General features: G+C 42.7%; 1 protein-coding gene across 1 annotated transcript; it reads left to right on the top strand.

The window, feature by feature from the left end:
- Positions 1-1,686: 1,686 nt before the first annotated feature.
- On the top strand, positions 1,687-24,002 carry LOC138627780 (collagen alpha-1(V) chain-like). The gene is made up of 10 exons (XM_069710355.1): positions 1,687-1,804; positions 2,833-2,843; positions 12,074-12,206; positions 12,480-12,503; positions 16,154-16,336; positions 17,780-17,990; positions 18,210-18,372; positions 18,489-18,611; positions 22,725-23,144; positions 23,331-24,002. The coding sequence occupies exons 1-10, from the start codon at positions 1,687-1,689 to the stop codon at positions 24,000-24,002; spliced, it is 2,058 nt and encodes a 685-aa protein (XP_069566456.1).
- The last annotated feature ends 712 nt before the right edge of the window (positions 24,003-24,714 follow it).

The following is a 24,714-nucleotide window of genomic DNA, read 5'->3' as shown; positions in this document are numbered from 1 at the left end:
TTTGTGTCGATAGTAAGAACAATTGGCCTGTAGTTAAGAGCCACAGACTGACAGGTGAGAAATCACTGGGAGACTGACCAAAAGACATTATTGGTTTTGGTCTTGATTTATTTACCTCGAGATGAATATGAAGTAACACCAGCCGTATACTTTATCAAGGTCAGAACACCTTGTATGATCTGATATATTTACAGCTATTAGGTTTGAAATATATCATTACTTCTTGCAACTTCACCTGGTACAGAAGAAGCAAGGATCTCGCAGGAGACTTAATGCTTCCTGGACTTCATTGAGGTACCATCACTTGAAAGATGTAGAGGGCAGCAGGTGGAGGTGGGTACTTGGTATGCTGGTGCTTGGATTCACAAGACCTTTTTTTTTGGCATTATTTGACTGGAAAAAAAAGGTCTTTCGCATAGATTCCCCAAGTCCCTCTGAGTCTGCTGAAGGTATAACAAAAATAAACATTCTGCCAGTATTTCATTTCATTTTGGGACCTAAACATGTTTTTAAGGTTAGAAAATGCCAATGGAACAAAATATTTGTTTAAACAATACCATGTGTCAGTGTAAACTTTTTCTTTTAACTTAATAATTACAGATGCTTCACTGTATTGCTCTTTCAGCTATGAATATTGTATTTCTGAATGTCAAACTGGATAAAAGTTGACTATAAAATGATTTACAAATCATATTCTTGTCTGATCTAAGAATCTTTTATCTCTCTCTCCACACCTGAGCTGATGCTGACAAAACAAGGCCACGTGGGACTGACCAATCAGAGCGAGAGGACAGCTCCGAGGCTTGAAAGAAAGGGGCGTGGTGAGTGGTGCGGACAGGACTCTGATTGGCTGCCACAACGCTCACTCATTTCTGCAGCACAGCGCGGTTCTGCCGTCTCATCTGCAACTCACCTGGACAGCTCTGCTCGGTGTATGAAGTCAGACTCTACAGGTACAGACAGCAGGAGGGAGAAATAATCTGGCAGCCCTTTCTCAGAAAATCAGGGTTGTTGAGAGAGACGGACAGAAAAGGGTCGCGTTCACAGTTGAAAAGAAAGACGCCATTGTTGTGCGTGTCAGATGGAATATTTGCATAGGCCTGTCATTAAAAACGTCTCTCAGACTCTCCTCCGTACACGTACATCAACGTGCGCACAGTGGTCATTTTACGCACGCCCTCTCCCTCCCTCCCTCCCTCCCTATCTCTCCTGTGCCAGTCACACTCTCTCTCGCTCACTCTCTCTCTCCACACACACATACACACACACGCTCTCACTCTTCGTGGGAGAAAGTAAAGAAGGAGAGAGGGGAAAGAGAGAAGGGAGAGAGAGCGTGATTCCAGGTCTCTCTCTGCTGCTCTCTCCACTTTGGGTACTCGTCCCCATCCGACTCAATGGGGCTTTAGTACCAAGGGGCTCCACGTTCAAATAAAAGATATTTATTCACCCCAAAAGCCCTTTTTAGTGTTTAGGTTTTGTGCATTACCACAGACATAGGTAACTCACTGAGGGAAGTCTCCGGGAGAGAGTTAGAGACGTCTCCAGAGGCGTGCCTTTTTGTCTGTCGCCTCACAGAAGGTTCAGTCGGGTTCCTCTCCATCGGCTGGCTTTTCGTGAGAGGATAACTTCCCCCCCCATATCCTAAACTTTTCAGCTCCAACCAGGCCGGCAAACTACTGCAACACTATGGATATTGGAGCTTGTCCGTTCCGGAAGAAACGGAGACCGTGGCGCGTGGACTTCTCATCCTTCGCCCTGGTAACCGTCGCGCTCGCCGTGTGCCAAACGACCGTGGTTCGGGCAGGTAAGACAGATTATCTTATTAATACTGGTGATGTTCATTGTGCTTTATAAACGAGACTTATACATGTTGTTTAGCTACACCTAGTGTGTTTAAGTGTGCATTATTATTTGGTTTGACTCTGCGTAATATATGTGCACCTCATCCATTATCGGATACTTATGCACCTGACATGCTTCTTCACATTTCCCCAGTAAAGAGTGGCCAACATGGCGCCATCAACAGGTGGCCAGACAGTATCCAAATATATCAACTTGTTTGGTTTTTTTTTTTTTGCACAGAGGCTTGCACATTTAGAGGATTATGAGTTGTGAACTTCAGCCACATTTCCCCAAAACGTCCCTGGGTGACTTGGATTTCTCCCTGCTCCATAAAAGCCTAAGATGTGACTGGGCCGTGCCATCTAACACTTGGTCGTTTATAAAGGAGTTAGTTGAGAAATATGAAGAAGTAATGCGGGGAAAAGCTCTGTGTCCGATAATGGACCCAGGCAAACGTAGGAGGGTTTTGGCGCTGCGTCAGTAGTTTGATCCTTTCCCCTAAAACACGCCAAAAAAAAAAAAAAAAAAAAACAGACTAATGCTGCTTTCTGTTTGCTATTTATGATTATTTTGACAGTTGTTTTCTTATCGGGAAACTGTAATATCTTCAGCCTCAATATACTCTGTCCGACAATGGATATTACGCACGCTACGTATTAACCAAAGGTGACAGAGAAGAGGGGTTAAAGAGACCTTTTTGCTGATGGAAAATAAAAACTTTTCCAAGGACAGATTTTGTCGTCTCGGGGGACATCGTTTCCTTGGCTGTTTGTCTCTGAGTGTGCGTGCAGCCTGCTGACAGGTGTCATCTCACCAAACTCAAACATTTCAGGCATTCGGATGTTTTTTTGTTGTTGTTGTTATTTTCCACAGTTTGTGTTGGGGTTGACTTTTCATACTTATTTTCTTATCAACTTTACTTAAGACTTCCAGTTGGTTTCAACAGAATGGCGCTCATTTTACGCACCAGTGCGCCCTCCTCATCCGCAGGGGGCCATGGGGTAGGACGGTGAGGAAGAGCTGCTCAGTCGCCTCAGGAGGGTTTTTTTGCGTAAACGTCCCGTTTGAGATTTTGTAGTATTGTTTCTGTACTGCACCTGCATTTTTTTTTTGGTCTGTGCTTACTGGGCCGTGGATGGATGCAGGCTGCCAGCTGGGAGGCTGGGTGTTTACCAGTTCAGCCTGTGCACCAGTCCATCCATCACTGCGTCTGGTCCAAGAAGGAGGGATTTCAATAAGCCTGTGAAAAGTTGATTTTAAGCTTTTCTCAGTGTAAAACAACACCTGTTTGTCTCAATATTAAACGGTTTAGGTGATAGGAGGTGACAAGTTTCAGCCCAGAAGATTTTGGACAATTCTTCGGTTCGAAAATAGATTTGATAAAATCTAAAACTTTGGGTTTTTGTTAAGTCCCCCCCCCTTCCCCCCCCCCCCCCACACACACCACCCCCTCCCACCTCTCACTCCCCACAGTTAGAGATTAGTTGGCTGTAAAGGAATGATCCGTATGCGCTGCAGTTCCCTGACTGACCGCTAGTTGTCTTAAGTTATTTTTGACACAGAGAATCTATTGATTCACCTGAATCCAGATCAGTTCAGATCTAACTGGACACGTCTGATGCGCAATGTCACGCGACAAGCCATGGAAAGAAAGAAACCCAATGATTAAATGATTTATTAAAAAGTACAGTTATACAACCATTAACCCTTTAAATGATGAACTTGTTATTTTAGTTCCATGACAATAGATTGTATTATTTGGGGGAAAAAAGTGCAAATGACGTCTAGTAGGAGACACATCCTGCACATTTTACGCAGAAACACCAAAGCAGGTTTACTTTACCCACTTCTAGTAAATGTATTTTCTTTTGACGTTCTGGTGGACAGATGGGATCAGCGCGTCTTTATTCCTCTTTTGGACAGCTTGTGGGGACAGTTGCTGCAGCTCACGCACCAAGGGGGCTTTTGTACCATAAATTGCCCTCATCCAGTGTATTCTTTGGCCCAGTTTCCAGTTTCAGATTGCGAGAGGCGATTGCACCTTCCCGTCGTCTCCCGTGTGTATTCTGGAGGCGGAAGCCCGAGACATTTTTGGCTTTTTTTTTTTTGCTTTTTTTTGTATGAATAGGTTGTTATGCGGCGGAGCGCCTCGTTTGGGAGTGAAAGCGTTGAGTGTCTCCATGTATGTGCGCTTTGTACAGTTCTGTTTGTGTATATGCGTCTGTAAACTATGGATATTTTTCCCCGGCTCAGGGTGTGGGAATGTGTTCCACATCCAGCCTGTGTGAATGTGCCTCTGTGCGGGCTGTGCTTCTCATCTTATACAGGTGTTAATTCTCTCACTAAACGTGTTATTTTTTAATCACCTGACCCAGAGATAATGTCAGAATGACGCAAGTAAATCGCTCCTGTTACCTGTTGCGCCTCTGCCCGCGCGCACATACTTGCCTAGAGACCTGTGCGCATACGCGGTGCGTCTGCGCGTGCGTTTCCTGAACGGCGCAGCAGCAGACACGAGTGTAAAATATAACAGCGCCCCACCCAGGCAGTGAAAGACCAATTTAGAGAAGAAGGGGAAAAAAAGAGTGGTCAGAAGCTCTCATGTTTATTCTTTCTTCCCTCGGAGTATGAAGACCAGAAAAGAAGGAGGAGGAGGGATGGAGCATCACCCAGAGAGCAGCAGGCCCAGAAAGGCATGAAAGCCCAGTTCTGTTCAAAGGAGGAGAAAATCAGAGAGCAATATTTTCTTGACATGGATGTTCCTCAACCTCATTTTCAAAGCAGAGCGCTCCTCAAAGGCCAGTCTGTCTCCGTTTGGCTAAACATAACATAACCCTGCTCTGCCTCTCTGTCGCTCCCTCGCTGATGCTGAATGGAGCCACTATGAGGTGGCAGACTGGGACTCTGACAGCTCATTCCTGTGACTGGATGGCAGCGTTTGGTATTTTAGGCTTCTGGTGGTCACACGTGACCCAGTTGAGGCAGTTTTAACCTCGTCCCTTTGATTTTTGTTTTCCTCTGCCTTGTCATCATTTTTCCCATGATCCACTTCCATCCTCTGTCCATCTTTTTAAAAACGATTTGTACACACCCGTACCGAGTTGTCCAGGTTCATGAGTTTGGTTTTCTTGCCGAGTCAGAATCTTTTCATCCAGCAAATCTCTGCATCACATATATTTGATTCACTTAGAAAAATAATTATGAGCCGTCACCGGTAAGATTTTTTTTTTTTTTTTTTTTTGCCATACAGTTCACAATCTCACTTAAAACAGCATAAAACAAATTTTTTAACTTTTTAACTCACCTATCAGGTGTGTTTCCTTTTCAAAATTAGATTAAGTTCATCCACAAAGACTCATGTATAGCACCAAACCTGCTGCTGGTGGTGAGGTAATTTGCCCTAACTGAGTCTTCCAGCAGTCTTTACTCCCAGTCTGTCCTCAGATTTCACTTGCTATACCAAAATGAACAAACCTTTACTATAGCCCAACCCTAAACTTAATAATGAATCATTTAATATTTCTACTGTGGTGGTGGAACACAAACTGGAAGCATGAGCTGCCTGAAATGCAAAGTTCAGGGCAAAATTTTACCTTTTTCATTAAATGACCCTAATTAGCTTCTTTTCAATTGTGTTTTTTTTATTTTTATTCTGTGTCCCCAGCAGAGCCATTTCTGCATGATCCACAGTGCAAAAATATGCTGAATTATCTATTAGTGCCCCTTTATGCAGCTCCTCAGTTCATTCTCTGCCTGAGACAAGCTGTTTTAGCTTCTGTGTCTTTAAGGCCCGCTGTCTTCTGATTGGCCAACTTCCAGAAGCCTGTTGAGGTGCACCAATCAGAGCAACAGGTGGACAGATGTGTGACTGATGTCAGCTCTTTGTGAACTGAGTGTTCGGATCAGTCTGAATCTTTAGCTTTTTTCTCTCATGAATTATATTCGCATACGATTACCGAATTATTTGAAACTTTGGCCTCGTTCAATATGAACATCTGACTTTGTAACATTATTTACATGACATAATAGGTCCTCTTTAATGCTTGTTTACATGTCGTTTATGTCCACCAGTTTACAGATTTAGTTCAAAGCTGATTACAGAACAGATAACACTGTTTGAATGAGACTTTCCTTTTCATGTTTGGCACCTCTCTGTGTGACATTGAAGCCGTTTCGCCTCCAGAAAATGAGCAATCTCAGGATTGTTGAGAGGTTTTTTTGGTCAGGGAACTATGACTGTATCCTCGACACCCTCACATTCACTCCCAGTCTTTCCGTGACCTCAACCGCGGGTGTAAATCTGGACAGATAAGACCCAGACTGTGGTTGTAAGATTTTAAAAAAAAACAACACAGAGAAGAGTCCCTTAAACACCCCTCGGGCCTCAGATCTTAAACCACGACATCCCCTCCAGCTGTGAGTCTTTCTCAGACGAAACCACATCAGCGCTGCAGACTCAAAGGGAACGGAGTGAGTCGAAGACAGTTGGTCCTGTTTCCCCCGGTTTTCATAGGTGATGATTTAGCGGTGTGTGTGTGTGTGTGTGTGTGTGTGTGTGTGTGTGTGTGTGTGTGTGTGTGTGTGTGTGTGTGTGTGTGTGTGTGTGTGTGTGTGTGTGTGTGTGTGTGTGTGTGTGTGTGTGTGTGTGTGTGGAGAATCATTCCTCGGGGTCCTTGTACGAGGACGGCGGGAGAGCGTGCCAACTTTATAATGACAGGCTGTCTGTATTGGATGCTATTCCCAGTCACTGTTATTTCGCTGCCTCGAGGAACTCGATGTCGGAGGGTGTGGAGAGCAACTGTGGGCTTTTTACATGCGCTGTTGATGTACATCTTTTTTCCAGACATCGGTACAGTCGATCCTTTTGAAAAGGAAAACAACTTTTAAATGTCGGCTTTAACCTTTTTAGATTTCAGTGGAAAGAACTTGAAAGTTATTTGGGACTTATTATCTGATAATATAAGAAGAATACAACGTTATTTTCCTCCTTCTGTAAACCTTTTCGTTTTGATTAGACTCACAGGTGGGAGGCTGTAGCTCACTTGGTAGAGTGGGTTGCACACTAATCAGAAGGTGGGTGGTTTAATCCCAGCTCCTCCTGTCCACATCCCTAAGTGTCCTTGAGCAAGACACTGAACCCTAAAAATTGCTCCCAGTGTGTTGTAAGTCGCTTTAGATAAAAGCGTCAGCTAAATTGAAATGTAATGTAACATACAGGTAGACAGGAATCTATCCCAGCATGCCTTGGGAAGGAGACAGGGAAACATCCTGGAGAGATAACACACATATAAATCAACAGTTTTCTGTTAAAAAATGACTTCCCAACCTTCTTTAATCAAAACTTCATGCAGAGTAAACGTCCAAAAGTGATGCAGATACAGTGCGTGTTCATTATTTTAAATACTAACTGCAACAGGTATGAATGTTGGCGCAATAACAAAAACGAATCAACAGGATTTCTAGGATTCAATACTTTTTGATTTTCAGATTTACACAGTTTTACATCTTTCTGTATTTAAAATCCTGTATTTAGGGTTTATTATCAGTTAAATGTTTGAGATGCTGCAGTCTTGAAGGAACAATATGTCTCAGATGAAGCATTAGAAAAAGCTACAACACAACAGCAGGTTTAAATCAGCCTTAAATAAGTTCTGGTGCTCTGACGCTTGTTCCCGCAGCTAAATGACACCCATAAAGATCCCACAGTGTATTTCTGCTGTGGGGATTTCCAATCTTAAAGATGTCACTGTAATCTCTGATGATGATTATTATTATCATACAATGCTAACCTACTTTTCTTCATCATAAATCTGACTTGTCACCTCTTTGGTTCTCGACTCTAATCTCTGTTACTGATCATATACTCGCTGTACAATCCAGTTTAATATGCAGGTTTGTTTTTCTCTTTAAACATAAACCTGCAGTAAAAAACCTTTTTCACTCTTCCTCGTCTTTTCTGTAAACTTTCTGGGCTAAAATCAACTATTTATGTCTAATCTGCTGATCACTGATCTTTTTTTTTTAAAAGGGTTTTGTGCTGTTTTTATGTACAAATAGTCTTGTTTAGTACTGAGAAATCTTTTTTAACTAATTCTATTACCAGCAGTAAAATTTCATACGAGTAAAACAAATGTAAAATGACAGTTAATCTTGTTTTTTCTTTTGTTGTTCAGTGAAAATGTTCTGTGTAAAAAGTGCTTTTCCTCTAAAAGTAGAAACTGTTAGGATTTGTAAACTAAGTGCAGTCAGAGCTGAGCTACAAGAGCTCATCATTCAGCACCGGCACGCAGCCGGCTTCATGACTGCTTTCTAATTAGCGCCCTTTGCTAACAGTCAGGTCCATGTGACAGGACGTCTCCTGGTTCCTCTGACCGTCTCCTGGTTCCTCTCACTGTCTCCTGGTTCCTCTCACTGTCTCCTGATTCCTCTCACTGTCTCCTGGTTCCTCTCACTGTCTCCTGGTTCCTCTCACTGTGTCCTGGTTCCTCTGACTTTCTCCTGGTTCCTCTGACTTTCTCCTGGTTCCTCTCACTGTCTCCTGGTTCCTCTCACTGTCTCCTGGTTCCTCTCACTGTCTCCTGGTTCCTCTCACTGTCTCCTGGTTCCTCTCACTGTCTCCTGATTCCTCTGACTTTCTCCTGGTTCCTCTGACTTTCTCCTGGTTCCTCTGACTTTCTCCTGGTTCCTCTGACTTTCTCCTGGTTCCTCTGACTTTCTCCTGGTTCCTCTGACTTTCTCCTGGTTCCTCTGACTCCCTCTTGGTCCTGTGATGTCGGCTTTTTTTGTCGTCTGGTGTCAGTGTCCACCCTCAGATCCAAACTGAGACTGTGGCCTGCAGCCCTGAAACCGCACAAGAGTCTGGCATGATACACGTTGACAGCATCAGAGGAACACACACACACACACACACACACACACACACACACACACACACACACACACACACACACACACACACACACACACACACACACACACACACACACACACACACACACACACACACACACACACACACACACACACACACACACACACACACAGACAGACCACATAATGGCACACGGGGAAGTGCAGTACAGTAAATGTTGGCACCGCCCTGCAGCGACTGATGAACCACATGGATTGCAGCGTTCATCGTCAACCTGCCGAGGCAGAATAAAGAGCTCAAATCAAGACATCGTTAGAAGCAGAGGGGTTATATTTGATTATTTATATTACATCCTGTCCTTGTTTGTCATAAGAACAGTTGACTTTAAACAAACATTAAATGGCTGTTAAAAAACAAAACAGAATTACTTCCATTTTTACATTTAAGGTCAAAGAATCAAACTAACGATGCAGCACTACACGTTAAGATATGATCATGATTGGTAAAAAAAAAAAAAATTGTTGAGTGACAGCAGCAGTGTTTCACATTCAATTCAAAAATTAATTTATAATTCTTTATTTTTCCTCAGAGTATTAAAATGATAAAAGCAAAAGTCCAGACAGCTCATAAATCCATAAATTGATTATTTACTCAGTTTTGATTGCAGAAACTTTATTATAGATTAAAATGATGTAATCTGTGATGTCACTGATCGGCTGCCTTCCAAGTTCATTCTTTTCCATCCTTTTCTTCAACATGGCGCCCACCGTCCTCCCTGCACTGCTCACTATTCATCTTAGCTTTAGTGTTCATGTCCAACCGTCAAACACACCAGCTTGCTGCTCTCTTCTGCTTCTTGCACGTATTTCTTATATTTGCATTCTATATAATGATTTCTATTGTAATTCTTTGATATTTCTTTTCAGTTCTTTTGTTAGATTTTGTAAATATTCATATATAATTTTCTTGTTTAAGTTGGGGAGGACCGGTAAAGTAAGAACATCTCTGGGTCGCCTTTTTAATACTGTGCATATGACAATAAAATGTTCTCTTATATCCATTTTCCTCCAAGTTTGATATAAATCTCATTTACATTCAGTGTTATTCATGTAGTATAAAGGATAGTTCTATATTTCTCTCACATGGTGTAACATCTGCATGATAATTAACACACTGAAAAACCAAACCATCATTTTATACCACATAAATTATACAAATCCCTGTTTTTACTGCACAGCTACTCTATAATGGATTCTCTGTCTGTGTACATGAAGGCCTTATAAATACATCGTAACTATAGAGCACCATGTTGGAAACTACATCCCGCAGTCTTTCTTGCCATTGTGGTCATCTGGTTGGACGGAGGCACAGCGGATGTTGGCTGAACAACTGGAGTTTAGTTTACGGTTTTCAATGATAAAATCAGTTTTATATTTAACTCTTTTTTTTTTTTTATGATTTATGATGCTTTTTATTTTATTTTTAAAGATCTTTAATTACTCTTCCGAGCCGCTCCAAACAACCTGCCATCTCTTTTTATTCTTGGAAATAACAGGAGACAGAAATACTGAGACACAGACCTGCGCGTCAGTGTCTGTGTGTGTGTGTGTGTGTGTGTGTGTGTGTGTGTGTGTGTGTGTGTGTGTGTGTGTGTGTGTGTGTGTGTGTGTGTGTGTGTGTGTGTGTGTGTGTGTGTGTTAATTTTCCGTCAACATCACACGTCCCTTTTGCTCTGTGTGTCCGACAATGTGGCCGTTGTGTAAAGGTGAGGGGTCGACGTGTCAGCTGGAGTGTGTGTCTGGTATTTAGCACAGCTGTAGCAGAAAGGGAAAACGGCGCTCGCTCACACACGCACACACAAATACATACATGCGTACAGACGAGGTGAGGAAATGCAGGTTTTCCTTTGAAGTGAACTCTCACACAGGTCTGCAGTGATGGTCTGACGCAGGGCTCACAGAGCAGACTGTGTGTGTGTGTGTGTGTGTGTGTGTGTGTGTGTGTGTGCGTGTGCTATACACAAACTTTCAGCAAAGAACCATATACATGATATTAAATCTTAATAAGCCACCCAGAATTTTATTTATATTCTGATGTAGTAAACTCCCCCAGTGCATGCTGGGAAGAGCTGCAGTCCTATATACGTATATGCAGCTTTGCATTGCATGCAGAAGCATGTAATCATGCATCATAGACATATATATCAACTTTAGGAGAGAAAACATCAAATTTGATCCTTCAGTGTGTAAACTTTCTTCCCCACTGATCTTCTTCCTGATGTTCTCTGCGTGTCCGGCTGCTTTGACAGAATGTACAGACTGTTTAATAGTAACTCATTCACTAAACCCTGTTTATCTCTCACTCCTGTGGACGTGTCTATTTGCATAGTGTGTGTACTTGTAAACACTTGTGTGTGTGTGTGTGTGTGTGTGTGTGTGTGTGTGTGTGTGTGTGTGTGTGTGTGTGTGTGTGTGTGTGTGTGTGTGTGTGTGCGTGCGTGCGTGCGTGTGCAGCCTTTCCACAGGCAGTGATTGTGCTGTTTAAATTAATTAAATCCGTTTCAGCTCCATCTAGTGGCGGCTGAGCAGAACTACAATACCTCCAACTACAGTTTTTCACATCTTTTTTTTACAGTGTGAATGCCAGCCTGAGTATCACACGTCTTTTCTATCAACTTGTAATAAGCTGGTGGTCTGCAAGCGTGTTTGGTCAGTTGTGGTTTTGTGCGACGGAGTGGGTTCAGTAGTACAACAGTGACAGGATTGTTTCAGTTCTGGGGCACCTGTTGAAGAAAAAACAAACCAGTGTCTCCAGCCCACAGTACAGTGCACCATTATACAGCAGGCGGCTTATCATGCTCTCAGATCCTTTCCAAACCTGTTTACACTTTCCTCAATTTAAGGATTAAACACACAGAAATCATTTTGGTTTTAAACAAAATTAAGTTTCTTTTTTAAATATATTGAGACATTCAAATTTCCCTGAACTTTAATAGTTTTTTACGAGCAAAATGTCAAACTTTCACACTAGCTGTCCTCAATAAGAGTCCAGATGTCTGTGCTATTAAAATAAAATCTAAAGAGTTTTAAGAAGAGAAAGAACAGGAGGATCTCCTTTAAACAATATCAGAATAGTTTCATAATCATCAGCATAAAGTAGTCACTGTATTAATCTCCCCGTTTCATACGTTCTGATGAAAATGGTCTTTTTCTCTGGATGTTAGCTGTCAGTTGGTGTAACTGAACCAGCTACTGTATTCTCCACCTCCAGCGCCGCTCTCACGTGCTCTCATGGCAGCTGCTGTTTCCCGTCTTAATGACAGAAGTGTGATTGGCCCACATTTACATCAAACGGCTGCAGCCATCTGTGAGCGTTTATGGTAAGAAGAAGAAGAAGAAGAAGAAGAAGAAGAAGAAGAAGAAGAAGAAGAAGAAGAAGAAGAAGAAGAAGAAGAAGAAGAAGAAGAAGAAGAAGAAGAAGAAGAAGAAGAAGAGTTTGTGCCCCTTGGCTGGCTGTTTTCCTATCTTGTCTAGTTTCATATTTTGCCACTCGAGGTGTGTCGGTGCCCTTTTCCCCGGCCTGGGCTCTTTGTGTGTGTGTGTGTGTGTGTGTGTGTGTGTGTGTGTGTGTGTGTGTGTGTGTGTGTGTGTGTGTGTGTGTGTGTGTGTGTGTGTGTGTGTGTGTGTGTGTGTGTGTGTGTGTGTGTGTGTGTGTGTGTGTGTTTTCTTTTCGCGGGTGTGTTTTTGTCATGATTGTGGTCCTCCAGGCAGGAAGGGCCCCGGCTGCAGATGTGAGCTGGGCAGGGAGCAGAGGGGGAACAGAGCAGCACATTGTATACCGGGCGTCCTGGGGGGAGCTGCAGGCTGCAATCTGATCCAATGTCCTGCCATCACAGAACCACGCTGTCTACTGTCACCGCCTGACCCCCCCCCCCCCCCGACCCCTGCCCTCAAAATACACACACACACACACACACACACACACACACACACACACACACACACACACACACACACACACACACACACACACACACTCCACCTTTGCCTGAACCTCTCTCTCCCTTCTTCGCTCTCATTCCCAGCATTCCTGTGCAAATCTGCAAAAGTCTTGATAATTATGAAAAAAAAAAAAAATTAAGTTTGAAAACTTCACTCAAAGTCTGGAAAAGCGTGAAACCTTGATTTTGTTCTGTCCCTTTATGACGGTTTCTATTCATTTTAAATCTCACTTTTTTTTTTGTCTTTTCATTTCAGTTTCGACCTCCCTCATGTCTCCACTTTCACTAACTGACCTCCCGTCTGTTCATTTCCACCTTCAAGCAGTTGTTTTTCAGTTTCAGTCTGGGATGGTTCAATGTAGCATCACAGCATCACTGAATCTCACTTTTCCTCCTCCTTTACTTATACGTCCTCCTCTTCCTCTCCTCCTCTCCCTCTCCTCCTCTCCCCGGTGTCGAGTGACGTTAATGGGCTGTGGTCTGGACACCCAGCGGTAATATTAACACACCATTTGCTCTGTGTGAATAAATATTACCATCTGTGGGACTGTTGGACCGACTGTTACCTCTCAGACTCTGGGTGTCACCTAAACACGAGCTCCACCGACGGGGTCAGAGGGACTTCAGGACAAACACAAGGAAACGTGACATCAGATAAACACATTAAAATGGCTCCATGATTTAATTATAATGTTATTTCAAATGACGTCTGTGCTTATGGTTGATTCAGTCAACTGAAAGTTGAATTTCTATTTGTAACTGGGCCCCAAAATATTTCAATATTTATCTTCAATTTGATTGATTTAAAAATTAAAAAAGAAGCTTTTTTCATTGTTTTCAAACTTACAGAAAATGAGACATACATGGGATAGAGATAATAAAAAGTAGTAATAGTTGCAGTACCATGGATAACTAAAACATAAAGAATTCAAAATTATAATACAGAAACTACAACTTTCTGTCTCTGTAATACTTTCGATTTGAAATTTTACTTTTGGTTCTGTCCTGCTGGAAACAAGTAATTTAACAAGTTTGGATCCTGAACCATATTTGAATAAATACAGGCTTTAAAATGAGCAGTGGATAAAGTGCATCATTTGGTGGTTTTAAACCTCCTGACGGTCCCAGTAGGTCACATATCTGGTGGTTGCGGTGTTAATAGGATCCCTCCTATTATTAGACTCAGTCCTGCTGTTACGTTCTCGGTTGTTCTCTTCAAACATGCTGAAGATGATATAATCTCATAAACTCTCCATAAATCTGATGCTTTTTAAAGCCCTCTGAAGATGACAGTTTACTCATGCGTCTGCAGGATGAAAAAACCAGAAAGAGAAACATCACGTGATGCGGTGGGCTCCGTCTTTTCATCAGCGCTGGAGTGTTTCACTGGACATGTGCATCACTGAGATTCTGCAAGTTTATTAGGAGAAGTGCCTCAGCGGCCGGCTGTAAATGAATTTAATTGGCTGTTAACAGCAGAGTTAGTTTCTCTGGTGCACCTCAAACACGGAGAGGCCGGCCAGGACGCAGGGAGGACGACAGGAAAATGTGAACACTGGCTTCTGTTTTAACTTTATGCTGCAGCTGCCTCGCTGCAAAACGCTTTGACGTTTTTACATTTCATTTGGGTTCAAGTGTTCTTCAATCAACAATCAATCAATCAACCAAGCAATCTGAATTACAGACTCGTTAGTGCAGGTAAGAGACAGAACAACACATTCAGTGAGAAAATAGAATACATTAAAAACCAGCTGAAAGACAACTGTACTGATGTCTGAGACAAGCAAACAAGAATGATGTCACTTCTGGAGTCATTTAAATGACAGATAAATTTATACATAAGATTTCAAACATTTTTCTTGCACAGCACCATCTCGGTTTCTTGAGTAAAACTCTCATGGCATCATTATAAGCTACTTCAAGTCTCTTTAAAGTTGCTTTTCTGTAGTTTTCCCCACAACTGTGCAGTATCAAGACTTTCGAAAGAAAACTTTAAACAGAATTTGTGTTATGCATGTTTGTCGTTGCTTCTTAAACCAGACAGCAGCAGCTCTGGATCCTGGAACAAGAACCTGCGTTTCACCAGAAACACACTGAACGATTTGTTTTTAAATTAAAAATGTTCTTTTCTTTTTTTAATAAGCATGATTTGGACATGTATAAAACAACCAGAATACTTTCCCTTAAAACAGAACAAGTGGAGTCATGTGTAATTACAGACCCGCCCTTTATAATGCTGGAACAACAACTCTGGTGAAAAAAACCATTTCAAACTAACTGAACAAATTATATTCAGAATGATTTATAACTTGTTTCCAAAATAAGCATTTTAGAGGACAAATAGAAAATATTTTTCTTTTCCTTCTGCAGTATCACTGTGTTGGATTTCTGACACCTTAAAGGAAGTTAATTATATCTACATCGTTTTCCAGCACAGTATTTTATGTACGCGTGACCATGAAGGGACAAATCCCAAATTGCAGAGGTTAGAGCTAATCTATTCAAATCTGATGAGCAGAGACTGCCACGGTGCCTTTGAGCAACGTCTGGAGTTTAACCGAGGCGCAGACTGACGGTGGTGGTTTGACTGCACCGTGTGAAAGTGGAGAGTCTGTCTGTCTCTGTGTGTGTGTGTGTGTGTGTGTGTGTGTGTGTGTGTGTGTGTGTGTGTGTGTGTGTGTGTGTGTGTGTGTGTGTGTGTGTGTGTGTGTGTGTGTGTGTGTGTGTGTGTGTGTGTGTGTGTGTGTGTGTGTGATGACTCAGCACAATGACATCAGCGGCCGTTTGTTTCCGTTTGCCTGATAAATGTGAGCAGAACAGAAGTCATTGTCTCCCCTCAGATCTGAACCGAGCTTTCCTCTACCTGCCCTGCTCTGCTTCGTACATGCAGCTTGGACCGTTGCCCATTGGCTCCGACACAGAGCTTCCTTTCTTACACGTTATACCCTCAATGTACAGTGGCGGCCATTGTGGACGTCTCCTGTATCCCGTTAAGTGCTGCGAGACCATTTAAGATCACTTTTAAGATGAACTTTTTTGATCCTCTGGGGAACTTTGGGTCATTGCAGCTGCAGTGCCGTCATCTATTTTAGATTTAGAGACTTTGCAGATATATTTTAAAAGGTCCTTCGCAGTGATTTCTATCCAGTTTGTAGGATGATGCACCTTCTGTAAAGCTGATGGAGGAAACATCTGAATATACAGTATTTAAACACTAATTTATGCACAAATACAAACATGAAAGTGAGAAAGCAGAACTTCATTAGTTTGTGTCTTTGGTTTCCATAGTTTCTGTGTAACGTACAAATATTCAGTAACATTACCGGAAGTTTCAACTTCGAGATTTTACTTCTTTACTTGAATTAAGCTGCCGTGTCACGTGCAGGGCAGCTACGTTGTCGTGAGTTGTTTGCTGAAGATGTACTGACGGTGTTCCTCTCTCTCCTCCCGCCTCTCGTCAGACCCAGTGGATGTGTTGAGGGCTCTGCAGGTTCCCTCTCTCCCCGAGGGCGTGAAGAAAGTCCCCGGCTTCTGCACCTCCCGTCGCTCCAGCAGCCCCGATCACGCTTACCGCATCACCAAGAAGGCCCAGATCTCCGCCCCCACCAAGCAGCTCTTCTCAGGTAGGACTCACCTGGACCGGGACGCCGGGTCGTTGGTTTCAGCTTTCAAGTTTCATGATTCATAATTGCATAATGTTGAAAGATTGTTCATACTGGAAGAAGAAGAGTCTGACGTCATCAGGGTTGTTTTCTCTGACACAGAAGACGTTATAGAGCAGTAAGACCTCATGAGATGTTATTATAAATAGGTTATGAGATTGTTTTACAGAAAGGCAACTGACTGAATAGCCGTTGATTTGTCTTTGTTGTTATAACCATAGTTAATAGCAGCAATTACAAGGTGTGACAATCACTTTTTTATGAAATAAATGGGAAAAAAGGTAGACTACAATAAAAAATAAAATAATAATAATAGTAATAATATGTATTATTTATATAGTGCTTCTAAAGGTATAAAAAGATGCTTTACTAGTTGTTGTTTTTTAAGTATTTAACACAAACAGACTTCACATTTTATTTCATAGACTACTTAAATATAAGCAAAGCAAGCTGCTAAAGTCATATCACTGATTTCCCCTGCTGGCTGTCACATGCTGTAAACATGTTTCCATGGCAACATCAATTCTTCCCAAGTGAATATAACCAAGTTCTGATAGTGTCTTAAAATGTTTGTATTTGTATTCAAAGACAAGTTTCTAAATATCAGTAAAACATGTTGGTGCTTGTGTTTTTCAGATTGAGCAACATAATATTTATGACCTGATGGGTTTTGTGAAAATGTGCAGCAACTCTGCTTATTGTATAATTTTTAATATGGAAATATCAACTTGTGATTATCTTGCAGGTGTCTGTTGGTTAAAACCAGACATCTCAAACCAACAGTTGTTCCCATCAATAGTTTCATCATCTTCTGTATAGGTGGGCAGCGGTATCCATGGTAACAGCAGACCAAACTATGGGCATTCACACAATGCAGCGCTTTATAGCACATAAAGCTTCAGTGGAAAACTTATTTGATCATAAAACGTTACGTTAAACCAGTCGTGTGCATCTGTGGTGTAAAATGAGCTTTAGATTTAATATTTCTCATGAATTCCAGAGTGAAACCGACAATTATCGTTACAGGTTTCTATTTCTGTCTGGAAGTATTTTAAACTGAGCTTAAGTGTTGTGCGCTCTGCTAGATTGCTTGTGGATATAAAGTATAATTATGTGTTTGCAGCGCAGGAGCTGAGTGAAACAGGAGCCACAACAAATTAACTGTAGAAAAAGCGTCTGACACCCAGGAGACATGAGAGAGTAGCACTTACATGGTTTATGAAGAAATCCTCAAGAGTCAAAGCTGATTTTCAGCTCGTTTTCTGCAGTTTATTCTTCCTTCTCTCACCTGTTAATATGACCTGTTATTGTTAAACCAAATAAAAGCAAAAAAGACCACTTTGAGACCAACGCATGCAGGACGATATTGATCAAATATCCACCCCTCCGTTCCCTCGTCCGCAGGTCTTTTCCCGGAGAACTTCTCCATCATGGCTCTGGTGAAGCCCCAGGCCGGCCTGCAGGCCTTCCTCCTCTCCATCTACAGCGAGCAGGGCATCCAGCAGCTGGGCATCGAGCTGGGACGCTCCCCCGTTTTCCTGTACGAGGACCAGAACGGCAAACCGGCCCCCGAGGACTACCCGCTCTTCAGAGGCGTCAACCTGGCTGATGGCAAGTCAGTAACCAGCGGCAACCAGTTTGTGACTGGTTGAGATGACGTGATTGGGGTCATGTGGGTGTGAGTGGTTGGGAACAGTATGTGTGTGAGTGTTGGTTGGAAGGCTTTGATACCTTTTAATTCAGGACTGTGGTCACATTACACATTTATTTGCCTGCGGTTCCTCCTCCTCCTCCTCCTCTTCCTCCTCCTCCTCCTCCTCCTCCTCGTCTCCAGGTGGCATCGCATCGCTTTCTCTGTTTCCAAGAAGAACGTGACGCTGCTGCTGGACTGCAAGAAGAAGATGACGCGCCCTCTGCCCCGCGGCAACAACGCCGAGGTCGACACCAACGGCATCACCGTGTTTGGAGCCCGTCTGCTCGACGAGGAGGTTTTCCAGGTGACGACCTTTAACCGGCGACATCATATGTTTGTTGATGTTTTACTGTGGCTTTTCTTGAGGTCACATTTATTATATACAAATTCGAGCTGTATCCGTTTGTTTTTCCTCCACAGGGAGACATCCAGCAGCTGCTGATCGCCTCCAACGCCCAGGCTGCCTACGACTTCTGTGAGCACTACAGCCCTGACTGTGACTCCCCTCTGCCCAAGACCCAGGCTCAGGACCCCAACACATACGTGAGTAACACCAGCACAACACCATCAAACACACACGTATGGAATCAACATTTTCCTCTTTTACACAAATTAATCAAACAATCGCCCTTCCCAGTAAATTAATTATCTGGAAACCTTCCCGCAGGGTTCAATAAATACCCTTTTTATTTCACACTCATCTCATATAAAGTTCACTGCAGGAGTTTTTCACACAAATCCCCCGACATCAGCAGAACTACTGAGTGGATGACCTCACACTGTCACGGCTCATTCTCATCATTTGTCGGCTCATCTGTAGCTCCAGTGAAACACGCCCAAACAGAAGCTGTGGACTTTGTTTTTCATCTCTGGGGAGCTTTTAAAAGATGAATTACTTCAGAGGATCTGAACAGTTTGAAAATGCTTGTTCATTTATTTTGCAGCTACTTCTGTTTTCCCTTTACAGAATAGAAAATGTTGAAATCAGAGGAAGATATGACAGAGAAATATATAGCCATAGGAAATCCAGAGAGTTCATCCAACTTGTATCATGATCATAAATAAATAGAATTTCTATCAAATTTATTTTTTAACTTGTGAACTGGCAATTTAGGCCAGTGGTCAGTAATATTTTGCATAAAGTTCCTCCTGAATTACCGGGTTTCCTCTCACAATGAGGTTTCAAAATCAACTCTTTTGCTTTTATATTTGGCTTGTAAAAATAAGACTCGTGTTAAAAAAGCTACTGTACATAAAAATAAGGTGTAAAAGTGAAAACAAAAGCCACGCTGAAGGCACCAGTCGTCTGAGAATGAAGTCCTCAGGTTCAGTTCGGGTCGTCTGATTACGTCATCAAAGTGCTGCTCTTCCTCTCCTCTGTCTTCCTCGCGCATCCCTCGTCATCAACAACAGTTTGTATCCATCCGCTTTCCTCCTCACCTGCGCAGTCTGTGTGTCGCTGGAGGAAGTAAAGAGAAAAAGCAGAGGCGTGTGTCAGATCATGTGCTCTCTCCCAGGAACGCTACTCCTCTGATTTGCAGCAGTGGATTAGCTGTCGCTGGAACACAGAAAGGTCGGGGAAAGAGGATGATACAAGCGAAACATCAGCGTCTTTCCCCCGTTGATCTCCCACAGACTGAAAGAGAGAGGACTTGTTCGGGGCATTAAAAAAAAATGCAACTTTAGTTAAATTCTGATCAAGTTGAGAAATATAAGATTTTGAAGATGGCTTAAAGGTGGAGCCTCTTTGCTTACTGAGACTGGGTGTGCACATCACATGCATCATTCTTTTTCCATTAAAAACATTACTGATATCTGGCAGCTTCCCTGAAAGCAGCTGCATCAGAGAGCTCACGTAGTCAACGACTTTCATCTGCCCTCATCCATCCAAAGTACACTTTGTTTTATGAGCCTGCATGCCTGATCTTAAATCAGTATAAGTCGCCACTCGCTGTCCGGATCCCGAACCCCTGCCATGTTGATGCTGTTGAGATGACGGCTTTTTTTTCTTTCTTTCTTTTTTTTTTTTTTTTGAATGAATATAACTCAGTGTGGTTTTATTCATTGGCTTTATGTTTTGTTTTTACTGTTTTCTCATTCATCAGGGAAGCCTGTGTACGGACATTTTTAATATCAACTCGTTTTAACGAGCCGCACAGACTCTGATGAATAGAAAAAATGAAAGCTTTGCATTTTGTCGTCATCCCTCTATCACCTTTTTTTCCTCCTCTGCTTTCTTCACCTTTATTTATCCCTCCGTGACCTCTGCAAACCTCCTCTTCACGGAGATCCTCTCTCTCCCCTCTCTCTTCGTGCACTCCTCTTGCTCTCCTGTTCCTTCCTTCCCGTCTTTCCATCCTTCCATCCCTCCGTCTCTCTCAGTACTTTGATGAGGAGCAGGATGACCATGAATACCCCTATTATTGTGAGGAAACAACAGGCGTTCCCTCCTCCTCCTCTGCACCCCCTCTCCCCGACCCGGGGCCCCCGACCAGCAGGTAAAGAGGGAGCAAGAGAGAGAGGGAAAACACCAGCGGGGTTTTGTGGAAGGGACGGAGAATGAGAGAGAGAGGTATTTAAAAGATAACAAGATTTATAATCCATGAGTTATTGTCAGCTTGTTAAATATTTAAGTGTATTCTAAGTTTATATTAAATATTTCAGGAAGTATTTGTTTGAAAAATCTAAATTTTTACTCTCCGAAGTCCGGATGCCTCTCTCATCCCTCATCGCTCCAAACCTCCCTTGTTTTATTTACATCTTCTCTTTAATCCAGATCGACCTCTCACATCGTCACCACCATCTCCATCACACAGGATTCCTTTTTGCTCCTTGTGATTTTGATTTTTTTTGTCCTCATGTCATTTATGTCATTATATGTATGTGTGTTCACATGTGGCCAAGTGGCGGCACTGGGGCGGTGTAGGTGCAGCTGTGTTGTCATAGCAGCATACTCAGCATTCGACCCTACTTCATGTGTGTGTCCTGTCCTCTTCTACCTTGAAGCTAACCAAAAGGCCTTTTCCTAAAGACAGTGAAAACATTTTGTGAATTTAAAGAGTTGCACTGAACTTTCTGAGCAACGTACAAGTAGAAAGATATATTAGTTATATTAGTAACCTAACAATCTCTGACAACCTCGTGGGGGAACTTTTTGGATGAAGTTATGTCACTAATGCCGTAAGAAAAAGATTCTAGTCTGACATCAAACATTTGCTAATCATTTAAATTAAACTTTTTATTTAATATGATGTCATTACCGTAACAAAATAATGGGTTACCTGACGATTGGTTCGTTGTCTTTGATGACAAACTGAGCTCGTGCAAATAAAAATTATCTTAGGAAACACATAAGAAAATGCCAGAGTTTTCTTTTTTTAAGTGGGTGTTAAGTTGATGAATCATGAAACAGAATAATTTATTTGATTTTCAAATGCTTTCCTGTGGTTGCTTGAATTATCTGACACTCATTGCATGGACCTTTTATGACAAACCCCGCCCATTTAGCATCACAGGTGATTACAACAAAGAAAAAAGATTTGCAATACTATTTATTCAGGTCATTTCATCTTTATTGTCCTGTTACTTGCATGATTTCTTATGAGTCTTGGAGGATGTCGCCGCATGAACCTTCTGTACTCGTGCATCATCTGATTCCAAACTGAGTTTTCAGTCAACTTTTGAATATCAATGCACATGTGTTTGTGTTGGTAAATGCATTCATGGTTGTACGTCTGACCTTTCTGTATTGCATACATGACACACATGTATGCCACAGTCTGTTTGTGTATCTGAGGAGGGTGTATTCCCCTTGGTGGACTGTTTCCCCTTCACATTAGGGGGAATTTTATTTGTCTGCCCACACTTGTAATTTGCATGTATTTTTGATTGTAGCAGCATGAGTGGTGAGAAATAATCATGTTCAGTACTTTTCATTGTGTGGTTTTATGTGACTAACGTGCACTGCATGCCAGCCTGGCATCCATGCTACTGCTTTTGCATGTCTAAACAGCAGCAACCTTCTTCACTTAATGTTTAATAGCACAGCAAGTCAGTGCATCAGTGATGTGTATGTTTTGTGTGTGTGTGTGTGTGTGTGTGTGTGTGTGTGTGTGTGTGTGTGTGTGTGTGTGTGTGTGTGTGTGTGTGTGTGTGTGTGTGTGTGTGTGTGTGTGTGTACAGCAGCCAGCTTTACCCGTCACCTCAGTGCCTCTGCCAAACCACGGCCTCCAGTTCTAATTAGCACAAAGATGCTGCTTTGTCATTTAATATTGGGAATGGCATTACTGGAGAGACCAGCAAAATAAAAAACTTCAAATAACTTGAAGTCTCAAGTACTTTACATGAATTCAGCATTGAATTACTTTGAGTATTGGTACTTTCCTTTAGATTTCATTTTAATCCTCTGCTGTATCCAGTAATGCCTATACAGTCTCAGTAAATCATCCCAGCCTTAGCCATCTTTATGTCATTGTTTCTCAAAAACATCCACTCTTGTCTTTCTCTCTCCACCTGTCCATCCCTTGTTTGTGCTTTCCATCCCCCTCCCAACCCCTCCATGTATCTGTCGTCTTCCTCTCTCTCTCCCTGTCTTTGTCAATATGCACTTTTACATACTAAACAACATCTCAACCAAACAATAATCACGGATACTAGAAGAAGGAAGTCAATGGAAAAGCAGCTCCCACTAAACCCACCCCTGTAAAAGCTAAACCCACTCCAGCTAAGCCAGCCAAAGCTGGACAGTTCAAACTCGTAGTTAAGCCACCCATGCCCACCAAAGCTCCCAAGGCTTTTCCAGCCAAGCCGTCCAAAGCAAAGCCCACTGCAGTAGAGATCCTCTTGTCCAAAATCAAACCAACAGCAGCAGCTAAATCTAAACCCACCGCTGCGCCAGCTAAGAACAGCAACGGTAAACCAGCCGTTGAGAAGAAGGTAAATGGTGCAACCAAAACCAACGGCAATGGAAAAGCACCTGCAGCAAAATCCAATGGCAATGGCAAAGCTTCAGCAGAGGCCAAGCCTACAGCACAGGCCAAAGTCAATAGCAATAGCAATGGCAATGGCAATGGCAAAGTTGTAGCTGAAAAGAAAGTTAATGGAAATGGAAAATCCTCCGCAGAAAAGAAAGCCAATGGAAATGGAAAAGCCACTGTTGTGTCTAAGACAAATGGCAATGGCAAAGCTGCAGCAGAGAAGAAAGCCAACGGAAATGGCAAAACTGCCGTTGAGGTTAAAGTCAAAGCTAATGCCAAAGCTGAGAATAAAGTCAACGGTGAGGCTAAGGCTAACGGCAACAGCAAAGTTACGACTGTGGTCGAAAAGAAAGCTGTTAGCAACGGGGCTGCAAATCAGGCCAAAGTTGAAACCACTACAAAAACAAAGACTGAGAAAGTTGTTAAAGTAGAAAAGACTGTGGTCAGTGCAGCTAAAGCAGCTGCCAAAGTAGAAGCTACTAAGGCACCGAAACCCGCAAAGGCAACAAAACCAGAACCCACTAAAATGGCCAAAGCTGTTGCTACCAAAGCTCTGGCGGCTAAAACCCAAATGAAAGCAGAGGTCAAAGAGGTTACCAAAGTCAAAACAGTGGTCACCAAAGTGCCTCTGGTGAAACTGACGGCGACCAAAGCGGTGAAGAATGTGGTCAAAAAGGTTTCCATCCCGACGAAGGTCGCGGCGACGTCCGCCCCCGTCCGGCCAACCCCGCCCAGACCCACCAAATCCAACAAGGTGCTGCTGGACGTTAATGTCAAATCCCAGCACAAACCTTTCCCGCCGTTCGACAAGACCGCGCTCAGCGGAAATGCGGTCCCGGCGAAGAAAGTTACCAACGGTTACCAACAGGTACAACAGGAGGGCTCGTGTTTGGGTCGAAATGTCCAGAGTCGTATGTCCCACCTTCCCCGTTTCTCTACCAGCTCGTCCCATCGTTGAGGATCTGCAGCAACGTTTGGTTCCTTCTTTTATGAGTCGTTTGATCTTTTAGTAGGTGGCAGTCATTGTAAACGTTGGTGCAAATCCTCCATGATGGACGATCTGGTGTTCAGAAAGGAAGTCGGTCCCATACCACGCTGGCCGCCTTCTCCTCTGTTCATGTATCATATGATCGTCATGATCACAGCGACTTCTCCGTATGATATGATACACATTGAAGCATGGCTAACTGTGCAGTTTCATTGGTCTTTACTTCCCTTCATACTCCTCCCTTCAAGCTGCTAAAAAAAAACAACTGGATCTCAGAACTTGAACACACTCCGGCACTCCGTCTCTGTTTCTTTTTTTTCTTTTTCAGGGAAGCCATTAAACGTGCCGGTTAGAGTGAATGAGCATGGACTGCTAAAACTGAGAAAACACAAATCACATTTTACACATGTGCAACACAACAAATCTCCCCTGTCACTCTGTCTTTTATCTCTCTTTGTTGTCTTATTTAAACTCATGTGTTTTCTGTCTGACACCTGTCTCCATCATCTATCGTCATATTTTGTACTAAATATGAATGAAGCAGCTTCACAGAAACTAAACACAAGCTTTAGGCGGGTCGTCCACTGGGAGGCCATCTTGGGTGGGATCTGGGAAATCTGTAGCTTGTGTTGATGTTACATTCAATTAACGGACTTGTGTTCTGTGAGGCTGCTGATCGGGG

The sequence above is a fragment of the Brachyistius frenatus genome, unplaced genomic scaffold, assembly GCF_029030835.1.
Source record: "Brachyistius frenatus isolate BFR_SWC_R1_liver_20210118 unplaced genomic scaffold, ASM2903083v1 Contig_91, whole genome shotgun sequence".
NCBI classification, from domain to species: Eukaryota; Metazoa; Chordata; class Actinopteri; family Embiotocidae; genus Brachyistius; species Brachyistius frenatus.
The sequence above is the reverse complement of the archived record's forward strand: the minus strand, read 5'-3'. Positions and strand labels throughout refer to the sequence as shown.

Bases quoted from the DNA above. Each gene is read 5' to 3' on its own strand.
- LOC138627780 (XM_069710355.1), top strand. From the start codon at position 1,687: ATGGATATTGGAGCTTGTCCGTTCCGGAAGAAACGGAGACCGTGGCGC. The intron at 12,504-16,153 runs GTGAGCTGGGCA...GGTGTTCCTCTC, and splicing joins GAAGGGCCCCGGCTGCAGAT to TCTCCTCCCGCCTCTCGTCA. The intron at 18,373-18,488 runs GTGACGACCTTT...TTTCCTCCACAG, and splicing joins TCGACGAGGAGGTTTTCCAG to GGAGACATCCAGCAGCTGCT.